The following is a 12,476-nucleotide window of genomic DNA, read 5'->3' on the forward strand; positions in this document are numbered from 1 at the left end:
AATACTGACTGAGTCTAGTGCCACCAGAAGCTATGGTTGTAATGGTGACATGAGCCTGGCTGATACTAACAGTTAGCAGATATGTCCTCTGAGCTCCAAGTGCATGTTCCTGATGTAAAGCAGGTGTCTGATCCTCCTGCCCCAGTCTAAGATGAAGCACCTAGAAGGCAGAATTGGAGCTGAGAGGAGCTCTAGGTCTTTATTTTGGGGGTGTACCTTGGGATGTAAGGGCTCCATTACTCAGCGGCAAGCAACAAAAGGTGGCAGGGATCTTGATTCTAGAGAGGAAGCTTATCCTGGGTACATAAGCTCATTTGAAAAGAAGGAAAAGCAAGGATGGACTGAAGACCACTGGAGGGGAGCTGGAATCAGTTTTCCAGGTACTCTGCAGTTTCCCTGACTTACCGCAACAACCTCACTGGACACCCTCCTCTTCCTTCCACCACCTAAGACACTGGTTCTTCTCAAGGTCAAATGGGCAGGTGGGAAATGGCCTCTCCAAAGCCAGTTTCACTTTCACAAACCTCTCCCCTTCCAGGCAAAGAAGCCCTGTTATCTAAACTTCCATCTGGGATCCATGCTCAGAAACTCCCAGAATGGCTAGCAAAGGCTCCTTGCCCTCCAGGAAGGTCACTATCCTGTTTTTGGCTACGGAGGGCCAGCTGCAGAGGTGTGCAGCCAACTCCATCCTTGACATCCAGTTGGGCACCAGCCTTGACCAGCACTTTGAGGATGGCTGTGTTGCCCTTGAGAGCAGCCAGGTGGGCAGGTGTCCAGCCCACCTTGTTGCAAGCATGGACATCAGCACCATGCTCCAGAAGGTGGATGATGCCCAGGAAGGTCCCCTTCTGCACTGCCAGGTGGAGAGGAGTCCAGCCTGACTGCTCAGTAGCATTGGGGTTGGCCCCACCCTGTAGCAGTGCCAACACCACCACCACCTCCCCATGGAAGGCAGCCAGATGCAGGGGAGTCCAGTGCATACTCCCAAGAGCATCCAGGTCTGCATGGCTCTTGACCAGCAGATGGACGATCTCCACATGGCCCTTGTAAGTTGCTAGGTGCAGAGGTGTCCATCCCTGTTGCGTGGGTAGCTCAAGGCTGGCCCCATATCTGAGCAACATCTTGAAGATAAGTTGCTTGCCCCTGGCTACAGCAATGTGCAGTGGGCTGTAGCCACCATGGTCAAGGGCATCAGGAAATGCCCCACTCTTTAGCAGGTGTTGGATGGCTCTCACTTTTCCCCTCTCCACTGCCAGGTGCAGGGGTGTCCTCAGGTTTCTCTGCTGAGCATCCAACTCAGCCCCATGTCCTGTCAGCAGCTTGACAAGACCAATGTGGCCAAAGTACGCAGCCACATGGAGGGGCGTCTTGCCCTCGTTCTCCCGAGGGTTGAGGTCAGCCTGTCGGGAGACCAGAAGCCGTGCCACATTCTCAAAGTTATTTTGTGCAGCTAGGTGGAGTGGGGTCCAGCCCTCATGCTCCTGGGTATCCACCAGGGCCCCATGGTCCAGGAGTAGACGAGCAATGTGGTCATCCCCATTCTGGGCTGCAAAATGCAGTGGGGCCCAGCCATCCTCATCTGCCAGGTTGGCATCAGCACCGTGTGCCAGGAGCAGGGCACAGAGGTCAGGCTGCTGGTCCTGGGTGGCAATAAGGAGTGGTGTATAGCCAGAAGCCGTCTGGCAGTCCACTTCAACCTCATGAGACAGCAGAAGTCTCACTTGCTCCAAGCTGCCCTGGGCCACTAGGAAGTGGAGGGGAGTCACCTTGTTCTCATAGACATATAGTTCTTCATCACTTGGGACCAAGCTCTTGCTGTCAGAGAGCTGTAGGATCCACTTCAAGGAGTCACCTGAGCCTGCTAAGATAAAGGGATAGGTTGATAAAAACTAGACTGGTTACAGGTCACTTATGTATCCCCCTGCCTCCTGGAGACAGCTAGACTCCTTGCAGAAACAGCCTAGACTTGAGGGCAATGGTTTTCTTGGTATCAAGGGTCACTGATTCTGATGGAGGTTGGATCCTGTGGTTTTACAGAGGGGGCAGGATGGATCTGGATCCAGGAAGCCTGAGTGAAAATCTCCACTCTACAGCTGAACATCTACTGGCTGCTGCTAGTTCTCAGCCTCTTTGAGCCTCCACACCCAGCTCTTTAAAGGGGAAATGAACAACACTGGCTTGTTCTACCAGTGGGAAGACAGATTAGGTGGTTAAGAGTGTTCAGAGAAGGACCCAAGAAGAAGGCAGGCTGTGAAAATCAAAACTGCACTAGAACTTGGGCTTATGTGACACAAGATCTCCAGGCCACACCTCCTCCTGCTCCATCTACTGTGTATCAGAACTAAATAATGACCACTACCAAGTCACACCCTCTATAGATTCTGATTTTATGGGGTAGGCACTGGAAACATCTTTTTTTCTCATTTTTTTTCAAGTAAGCCTAACACAAAGCCAATATTGAGAGCCAGTGTTCTATCACTCATGACAGAAACAGGGGAATCTAATCTTTTAACCATACAAACATGAAGGAGAAACTCCAAGGACCTCTGTGTTTTGGATCATCCCTGATGTGAGGTAGGCTTGAGAAAGAGAGAGGGGCAAGGAAGATGAGCAGAGGGAATAAATAGACCCTACCATTTCCTCCATGTGGAATCTTAGCTTCCATCTCACAAGGAGGATGAGCAGAGAGAATGAATAGGCCCCACCCTTCCCTCCTTGTGGAGTTTTTGATCCCATCTCAGCACGACAGACTCACCACTGTGTGCAAGTTCCTGGTTGACTTCCTCGCTGACCTGGGAAGGCATGTAGAGAGTGGGGTCATCAGGGATCAGATGTGGTCCTTCCTGCCTTTCCCCTTTCCAGTGCTTTCTGTTACCCATCAGGCTTCACACCCTACCTTTCCTGGGAAACCTACCTATACTACCACATGCTACCTATACCAGCACATGTATAAAGAAATCACTAAGCAGGGAAGTTCTGGAGCTTGTCCTTTATTTAGAGACTCCAGGCTATGTCTTTGGAACCCTGTGATAGTCCCTGATAGTTCCCATGTTAGAGTAAGGACAGGAGAATTGAAAAATGATGCTGACATTCACAGCATGACAGCTTAGGATAAGGTCCTTCCCAGGGGCTCTGAGCTACAGCACCCATGTCCTTTAAAGAACAGTTGGGTAAATAAGGAACTGTGCCCTCCCCTATGGATTATGGCATCCCCCAGATAGCCTCCCTGGTTTGGAGAGTTAAGTGTGGGCTAGCTTGGCTTACAGTTCCCTTGGCAGTCAAGTGGCCTTGTAAATGACAGTCTTTGCCTATTCCCTCACAGGCTAATCAGAGACTATCAATGATACACAGTGGCTGCCAGCCTCCCTACAGTGGCCTTCCCAGCCTGCCATATCCACCTTGTAGGGCTGGCTCAGCGATGGCTTGCAAGACACCTTCCGGACCAGGGCTTCACATTCAGGGTCTGCCACGGGGCTCTGGAGCAGGGACAGCAGCATGTCTGTCTCGATGGTCACATCTGCTCCACATGGATTAGGGTAGAGAGAAAGGAAGTAACAGGCAAGCTCAATGGTGCTCACTACATTTTTAGATAATCGTACATTTGCTGAGTTCTCTTAAACACATCTCTAAGTTCATGTATGTTCCCATATGCCCACAACGAGGTAGGAAGCTGAGCCCTACCCTTGACATGGCTGGGGTACACTTGACAAGACTTACCTTTGAAGGTAAGTCTTTTTTCACAGAAGGCTAAGACAAGGACCAGGTGATGGCTAAGATGCTCACCACTCTGTGTGTTGTCCCTAAAACCTCATCCCTTCCAGCCTCTGACCTTATAGACTCCACAGTACTCAAAGTCCCCAGAGATAGCTACAGAGCTCAGTGGCAGGACCAGGCTCAGATGTTATATCTTCCATTTGCTGACTCTATCTCCCTTATTCACACAGTGAACACTGACAAAATCCATCCTCAGCTGTGCATCTCAGAACCTCCCAGCCCCACCCTGAAAATGTCTTATTCGTTTTCTGAGCTCTAGTGCCAAGAGGGTCTTCTTTCCCTCCCTCTCTAGCTCCTAGGCATAGAATAATGGGCAGATACTTAGAAAACATGGCCTCTTCTTGGGGTCTTGGTCCCAGCAGCGCTTCATCAGGTCCACCATCTGGTGGACCTCCTCTGGCCATTCAGACTGCAAGGAGGGCCTCATGCCTGCAGCTACCCGGATGATGATGGTCATCATATTGAGCCCTACAAGGGAATATCCAGGCTGTGCAGGTTTCAAAAGGTGAGAACCGATGACTGGCAAAGTGGGTGGAAGCTGGAAGGATCCTGACAGGATGGGGATGCAGTAGATGCCCAATACATGCTCAGGGGGTAGACAGCTGAGTCTGGGACCTACTTGAAGCTCGGGTTGAGCATCTGAGTCACTGGTCCAGCTCTAGCCAAGACTCAACATGATCCCTACTTTTTCTGTGCAAAGGCAGCAGAATAGATAAACAGGCTTGGGGAAAAGCTTCAGCTTTCCACATTTTAAAGTGCAGGGGACTTGAAGTATCTGATCTGTGAAACAAAGTCAAGGCTGACGTTTGCTCACTATTACATAAGGAGTAAGGCAGAAATCCATGAGGAGCTCACACTACGGTTCACAAGACCCATTATTCCTCTCGTGTTCTTCAACCTTAACCTCCCACAGGCATGGAACAATGACCGTCTGTTACCTGCATATGGTTTCTTCTGAGTGAGAATCTCCCAGATGACAATCCCAAAGCTGTAATGGGGAATATATTGGCTAAGAGACTTAGTCTAGTGCCCATGATCCCTAGCCAGGGGGACCCCACAGTCTCTAAAATCTTGTAGGTGAAGCCTCTCCAGGTCATCTTTTTCTTTCCCCTTCTATCAGCACGTGGAGGAACCAGTCCCGATCCTTGTCCTGCCCTGCCTGTTAGCCGTAGGGACCCAACTGGGGTGGCAACCTGTCATATGACATAGCCCAGCTGCACACTCACCTGTACATATCATACTCAGGTCCCGGAGCCTTGCTGTTCTCTAGGAACATTTCAGGGGGGATGTAGCTGAGTGTACCCCGCAGAGCCGATCTCTCAATGTATTGCATGTGGGTTGACTGCTCCATCCACTTGGACAGGCCAAAGTCTGAAATCTGGAAGAAAGTCAGATACCACGGACAGGGTAGCAACAGACCCCTTCCAGAAGCCATCTGTGGCTCCTCCCCACTGCCCTTATCAGAAGATGCTGTTTAGTATAGCACATGTGGTTTTCGACTTCACTGTCTCCCAGCTCTACCACCACTCCCTAGATGATCTTAAAGCTGTATTCATCTTCTCAGAGCCCCAGTTTTCTCATCTATAGGATCAAAACCATTATCCCTCCAGGGGCTTTGTTCTTTCCATCTTCATGGATCCTTTAACACTTACAACATGTGTGTTTATCCTTCTCTGCTTCCAGCCTTTCAGGCTGCCATTTATCATTCATTAAGGGACAATGAGGTGGGGTTCGGAGATACCTCTTTAAACCACATGCCATCATGCATGATGGGTGGGTATTCAGAGAGGGTATATATGCATTAATAACAACTTTCACTTATTTTTGAGACCCTATCCCTGCTTCAGGGGGCTGTTACCCAACTTCACTTAACCTTAAACATAGTTTTGTAGAATTCTTATATACTACAACTAGGGTCAGCAAAATGAGGTAAACAAAGGTATTATGGGAGTAAGAAGGCCCTGTTGAGATAGATTAAGAAAGTTCTCCCCAAGAAGGTGATGATCAGTCTTAGAGCTGTGATACGATTAAGAATTTTTAGGTAAAGAGAGGGTTGGAGGAACAGAGTGTGCAAGGCTCTTGAAGGCAAAGAAAAGATTTTTGATGGTTTTGAGCACTGAAGAAAAAGGCCATTATTACTTAATAAAAAAAAAAAGTCTCCTTTACACATATCCCTTCTCCAGACAACGAACACGAGAGGTAGAGATTATTCTATCAATCTTAGAAGTGTGGCCCAGAGAGCATTTTTATGGACACCACAACCCCCGGTCTCATGTCCCAAAGTTGTCTGCTCACCCATCTCTGTTTCAGGTATAACCCACGTGTTCACTATACAAACAGAAAATGGCTCAGTCTCTTGGCAGGTGGACAACCCTGTCACATGGAGGAGTCCTAGCATACGTCACCAGGGCCCTCACCTTGACATGCATATTGTTATCCAGCAGGATGTTGCCTGGTTTGAGGTCTAGGTGGAGCAGGGGTGGCTTAATGCTGTGGAGGAAGTTCATGGCCAGGCTAGTTTCATGGACGATGCGGAACTTGAGTGGCCAGCTGAGGCTGTGGGTAGGTAATATCTTCTCCAGGGAACCGCTGGCCATGAACTCCATCACAATGCCCAGTGGCTCCTTGCATACCCCATAGATGGACACGATGTGTTGAAACTTAATCCTCTCCATTTTGACAGCTTCTTCAAAGAGACAACTCATCTCAGAGCTGTGGGGAAGCAGGAATGGGATGGAAGAAAAAGAAACACTAATTACCTGGGCTTTGGGCAGAACATACCAACTCAGCATGATGCAGGCTGAGGAGACCCAGAGAAACCTCAGAAGCTTGCAAGATAGTGGAGAAAAAGTGAGAGACGATTGGAATAACCAGGACTGGGGCTCAAGCAGTTATCAGTGAAAAGGCAAGGGGTTTGAAGGCCTGGGAGTCCATCCATCCTGCAGAGCCAGCCATAAAAAGCCTGGAACACAGCCTGCCATTTATCCTGCCCACTTGCTTTCGTGTTCATCACCCCCTGGCAGCTTTTGAGCCCCTGGAAGGCCAGTATTATGCCTCATGCTTCTGTTTTAAAGTAACATCTATTACCATTTTGATTATGAAAATAAAACATGCACCTCATAGAAAACATAGGAGATACAGAGAGCTGTAAAAAAAGAAAATTAAACCCCCAGTAATCCAACCTTGCAGAGTTGGCCTTGACTAACATTTTAGTATGGTCTTTTATGACGTTTTCCAAGAGTCTCTTTTTCCCTTCGCCCTCCTCTTTGCCCCTCCCTCCTTTCTCTTGCTTCCCTGCATTGTTATTCTCCTGAAGCATGGTCTTTCAGGGATACAGGGTAGTTCGCGTTATGGATGAACTATAATCAGTACTCTTTGCCCCACCCCCACCCCTACCCCCACGCATTGCCATGCAGTGCACAATATGCCTTTGTGGAAGTGAACTGAAGTCAAGACTTTAGGGGAAGCCCTGTAAAACAAGCAAGCACGGCAGGTCCTCTTCCCCACTTCCCTGTGTGTGCCCACAGAACTGTAAATATGCAAATTGCAAGAGACTGTTGGGGAATTGCAGGGATAGGGATTAAGGGGGAATGATTTTTTTTTTTTTTTTTTTAAAGCAAGGTATCTGCAAAGCTGTGCTGGTTTTGCAGTGGGATACAGCTGACAGCTAACAATGTGCTCTCAGGGTCACCCTGGGAAGCCAGCCAGAGGGTCTGGCCTCTAGGAGCATCTACCGTTCCCCAGGCATCTGAGCAACTGGGTACTTCATGGTTAGCCTCCTCTAGCCCTTCTGCTAGTTCAGACATCTTCCAGACAGCTCTGGGGGTGTTTTTACCATTCTCTCTCTTTCTCTTGGGTAGATGGAAACCAGTATATGTCTGCCCTGAAGTGGATAAATTCTGGGGGCTTAGTTTTATCACTTGAGATGCTCATGACTTTGGACAGGATTCTCTGGGCCTCAGTTTTAACCTGCAGAATGAGAATAGTAAGTGCTCTGCACAGATCCCAGCCACACCCAGATTTCTTCAGTGGGTTTCTGTCTCGATGGCCTCAGCTCCCATTGCCCCAGCCCTCGGTGGGCAGTCCAAATCTCTCTTCTCTGATACCAGCCTTGTCCATATTCCCCTGCATCTCCCCCACTGCCATTCTGCTTTCCCTTTCTGTCTCCTTTGCTAAGTTAGAATGCTCAGCCCTTACACTCATCCCGGGCTGTCTACTCATCCCACCCTACATTCTGATTTCTCTGGTCACGATCAACATCTTCAATCAGACATTCGATGCTTTGATGCTTCATGAGTCTGAAGCTTGACTCTTGATCTTCCCATACGGCTGCATTATGCACCCCAGCCAATGAGCTCTCTATCCTCCAGGCCTCAGATCGGTCCTGGATACCTCATTTCATTCCCACAACCAGTTCCATCACTGAAATACAGCAAGGATCTGGCTACTTCTTACTATCCCTGCCATTTGCCTCTAAGACTAAAGGTCCTAAATGGCCTTTCTGCTGCTAGCTCTTCCTCCAAACAAATACTTTTAAATATAAATGTGCATAGTATGGGATGGAGAGATGACTCAGCAGTTAAGAGTGTATACTGCTCTTTCAGAGGATCCAAGTTCTGTGCCCGGCACCCACATGAAGTCGCTCACAACCATCTGTAACTCCAGATCCAGTCAGATCTGATACCTCTGGCCTCTGTAGACACCTGCACTCATGCACACGTACCCAACCTACATGCACAGATACAATAAAAATAAATCTTAAAAAAACCCCACATTACTGCTCTGCCAGGAGCCAGCCAATGACTTTCTTCTCCCTCAGACCTGAAGACAAAGGTCTCTCAAAGCCTAACAAAGGTCCTTGTGGTCTCCTGGCTTTCACCCCTGCCACAGCTCCCTGACCCCATTGCCTCCTAACCCATCCCTCTTTCTCTGCCCACATGCCAAGTGCATTGTCCCTTCAGGAACTCTGCCTGCACTGTTTCCTCTTTCTAGAACACCTTCACACACAGAACCATATACCCTAAACATTCATCTGCTTCAAAGCCAACACAGATTGCCTTAATTAGTGTTTCAGAAGCAAGTCTGTATAAATGGCATCTCTACCTGAGTTCTGGCAATCTTTATCCCTGTCCATGCAGGTAACCCACAGATTAATATTTCCAGACCAAATCTATTCTTGGACGATCCCATTACTCAACTCTCTTAGATGTATCAGTCAAGATAGTGTCTAGTAGTCCTAAGTAGCATAAATAAAAATTGTATTTGTTTATCTACTCATTGTTTCCTCTATTAGAATCTAAGCATGAGGACAGGGGCTTTGGTTCCTGGGTTTGTTCACTTAAGGTTTAGAATGGATGATATTATCCCTGTCCTGGCTTCAATTACTACCTAAAACATACAGCTTGTGAATGTTAATAATGTTAGCACCAGTCTTTACTCTGACATATGCTTGACTCTTCTTAACTGAAGGGCATCTTATGCTCAGCATATGTCCTCCTCAAACATGGGATTCATGATCTCTTTTATGCCAAGGCCATCATTCAACAAATATTTATTTAGCAATAACTATGTAGCTGACACCACTGGCAGTGAGCAAAACAGACAGCTGCTCTTGTTGTCATAGAGTGATTTCTAGTGGGTCCTGTCTTCCTATGGCATGCCAAACAGACCTCAGCAGCCTTTGTTGTACTTACCATAGTCAGCTAGCAGCAGCACAAGGTCATGCTACTCCTTTCATGATGTTTCTACAACCAGCACTATAGTCTGCATCTCCATCATCCCCTTCCTGAAGACATGAGTCTCCTAATAAGAATGGCATCCATTCTACCCCTCCAGTCCATTCTGCAAGCTGCACATCGAATTGCTTCCCTTCCATACGTGTTCTCCAACCTGGTTGCAAATCCCTTGGTATCTTTCCCCTGCTCCTTCACGTCTTCAACTCCAGCTCTAAGGCCTTCTCCTTACATTTGTACACACTGTGTTCCTCTTGTCTCCATTGCATGCAAATTTCTCCTCACCTACTTAAGTCACACTCATTCTTTACATATCAGCTCCAGGGTAACTTTCTCAGAGAAGGTTCTCTGATCTTGGGCAAACTGTCAGGAAGCTCACAGGACGGACCATAAACCATTCATTCCCTGTGTGAGTCACAGGTGCACACTCAGATTATGTGGTCAATGTGTCTCTCCCTCTGAGCTGCAAGCTCCAGAGACTAGTAACATGTCTACTGCATTCATCGTTTCCTCCCAGGGTCCAGTATAGTGCCTTCATCAAGTGGATGGATGGATGGATAAATGGATGGATGGGGGAATCTAATGCCTCAATAGTCATAAAGCTCCAAATATAAGCATCCACATATAACATACACTAGTTACAATTTTACTAATTTTATTATTCCTTTCCATTCCTAAGAACTTGGCAAAGAAAACTGTTGGGGGTGGGGGGGGACAGGCTTTTTAAAATTTTTTTTATCATAGTTACACTATAGGCAGGTCAATGCCATACACTTCCTCATTCTATTTATTAATACATTTCTTTCAACGCATGTGTGTTTATGAATGTGCGTATGTATGGGTGTGGAAGTCACTGGACAACTTGCAGGAGTCAGTTTTCTTTTCCCACCATGTGGGCCTTGGGATCAAGCTTGGCTGCAAATGCCTTTATATGCCAAGCCATCTCACTCACTTTCCTCATGTTCTTTATTTCAAAGACTATACACGGTTTGAACAAATCTTAAGAGTCATCTGGCCCTGTTCCAAAGCAGAATACTGTATGCAGAGAAGAGCTAGTACAAAAGCTGCTGTTGGGGAACAATGCCAAGTCTCAGAAAACATAACAAATAGCATCTAAGTAAGAGTCACTGAGTTTCCAGTTGATGTCCCAAGATGTTTTATGGGAGGACATGTTTTCATATTCAGACCTAACTTTCCAGATGTTTCCTTCCAGGCTCTAGCAAGAACACACAGTCAGTAAAGCCAAAGGCAGGGAAAGTATGGCTGTAACACACACTATGACAGCCAGGGTCCAAAACAGACAGATATCATGGGACTTTAGAATTGACTTTCCAGCGGGATTTATGTCAGCTGGCAAGTGTCGTGGGTGGGTCCTGCCTTTGGTTTATCCCCTGAGGAAGGCCAGCAGTGTAGTAACAGCTACATGGTGATGCTCTATTGGGACAGTGTCCAGCCTCCAGTCCTCTCCAGACTACAGTGACTGGCATAGAAAGAGAGAAGGTGATAACTTACAGGTCATTGAGCAAAGTGTCAAATTTCTTGGAAAGCTCAGACCTGTCCAGAAAAGATGGGCTAGGAGGATTATGTCTGAGCATCGGTTTGAGAGGCCAGACAAAGGAATTTTTTGCAAGGTAATTCAGACAGACAAAGACATTTTTTTTGCAAGGTAGTTCCTACTCACCTTTGACCTTTTGAGATACTAACAAGCAGATATTAACGGTATTGTGGGTTCAGAGAAAGAGCCTAGTCTGGGGAATTCAGATCACAGGACTCTGTTTAAAAGCACCTAGACAGTTGCCAACCTCAGCCCCAGCTCATCCCTTCCTCTGAGTTCCCTAGACCAACAGCTCGCTCTACCTCAGGCTCTCCTCTGTGGAAGCAGGCTGTCAGCTACCTGGTGGTTTCCTTCTGGAGGCACCGGGAGCACTTGATGGCATACTGGGTCCTCCAGCGCTTGTGCCTTGCCTGGAACACCTGGCTGAAGCCACCACTGGCTACTCGGCGCCATTCTTCCTCGAAATCATCTCGGGTGAAGACGGTGAGGCTGCCCAGCCGCTGCTCCAAGGGGCCTACTGCCATAGGGTCCGGAGGCCTCCTGGTCCTGTGTGACATTACACACTCCCAAGCACTTCTGCACCTCACATTACTGTGGCGGCAAGCTAGGTGGGTAGCTTCCTGCTCTTCAGGTCTGGGAGGGTGAGAATGATGAGATGAGCCAGTCCTCCTTCCTCTACCAGCCAAGGTGGTGAAACCCAGTCAACCCAGAACCTGAGGCTGCAGAAGGGAGGGAGGGAGCTAGTCCTCGAAGTGGGCGTGTCCCTTTGAGGTAGCTTTTCCATCCTCAGTCTAGGTTAGCTCAACCTAGCAGAGCTAGGGAGGGGCAGAGCGGTGCCTGCAGCCAGAAGTCAGAGTGCCGCTAGAGAGACAGGCCTGGCATCGTGGCCCAGTATTAAATGGGAGAAGACTGGTTTTTGTCTTCCTGTTACACCTCTACAGAGAACTTAGTGTTCCTGAGAGTAGAGATCTGAGTCCTACTTTCTCCCTGTCAAACAGCAGGTGCAGAATATGCCATGGAGTTTTTTCTGGTCTGAATCTGACTGGTTCAAGGCTTCCCTTATTAGTGTTCTTTGTTTGCTAACTAGTCTTCACATCCTTGAGGTCAGCCAGGAGGGTCAGCTGGAGCAGAGATGGGCTACAGTTGAACTGCATCTACAAGGAGCATTCCTTCCTGTCTGCAGGTCACTGTTCTGAGGTAGGTGCTGCCGGGACACCACAGCAGGCAGGTGCTACCTCACCTGCATGAGGACAGATGGGCTGAAAAGCCTGTGGGGAACTTGAAGAGTGACCAAATCCAAGTTTGAAGAGTCCACCAGCAGAGGAGGAAATGATCCATCGTGTACCCAAATATAGGAGCCCTTAGTGCATACCAGAGTTCACTGTGTTCCTGGGAAATGGAAACCTGAAGGGAGT

The 12,476-nt window shown here is 48.1% G+C and overlaps 1 protein-coding gene across 1 annotated transcript; it reads right to left on the bottom strand.

The window, feature by feature from the left end:
* Window positions 1–581: 581 nt before the first annotated feature.
* Ankk1 (ankyrin repeat and kinase domain containing 1) lies at window positions 582–11,615 on the bottom strand. The gene is made up of 8 exons (XM_027412316.2): window positions 11,401–11,615; window positions 6,192–6,486; window positions 5,001–5,152; window positions 4,713–4,762; window positions 4,096–4,242; window positions 3,399–3,517; window positions 2,756–2,792; window positions 582–1,858 (listed from the first exon to the last, which is right to left on the bottom strand). The coding sequence occupies exons 1-8, from the start codon at window positions 11,583–11,585 to the stop codon at window positions 582–584; spliced, it is 2,262 nt and encodes a 753-aa protein (XP_027268117.1). The 5' UTR covers window positions 11,586–11,615.
* Window positions 11,616–12,476: the final 861 nt, after the last annotated feature.

Source organism: Cricetulus griseus, chromosome 4, assembly GCF_003668045.3.
Source record: "Cricetulus griseus strain 17A/GY chromosome 4, alternate assembly CriGri-PICRH-1.0, whole genome shotgun sequence".
Taxonomy (NCBI): Eukaryota; Metazoa; Chordata; class Mammalia; order Rodentia; family Cricetidae; genus Cricetulus; species Cricetulus griseus.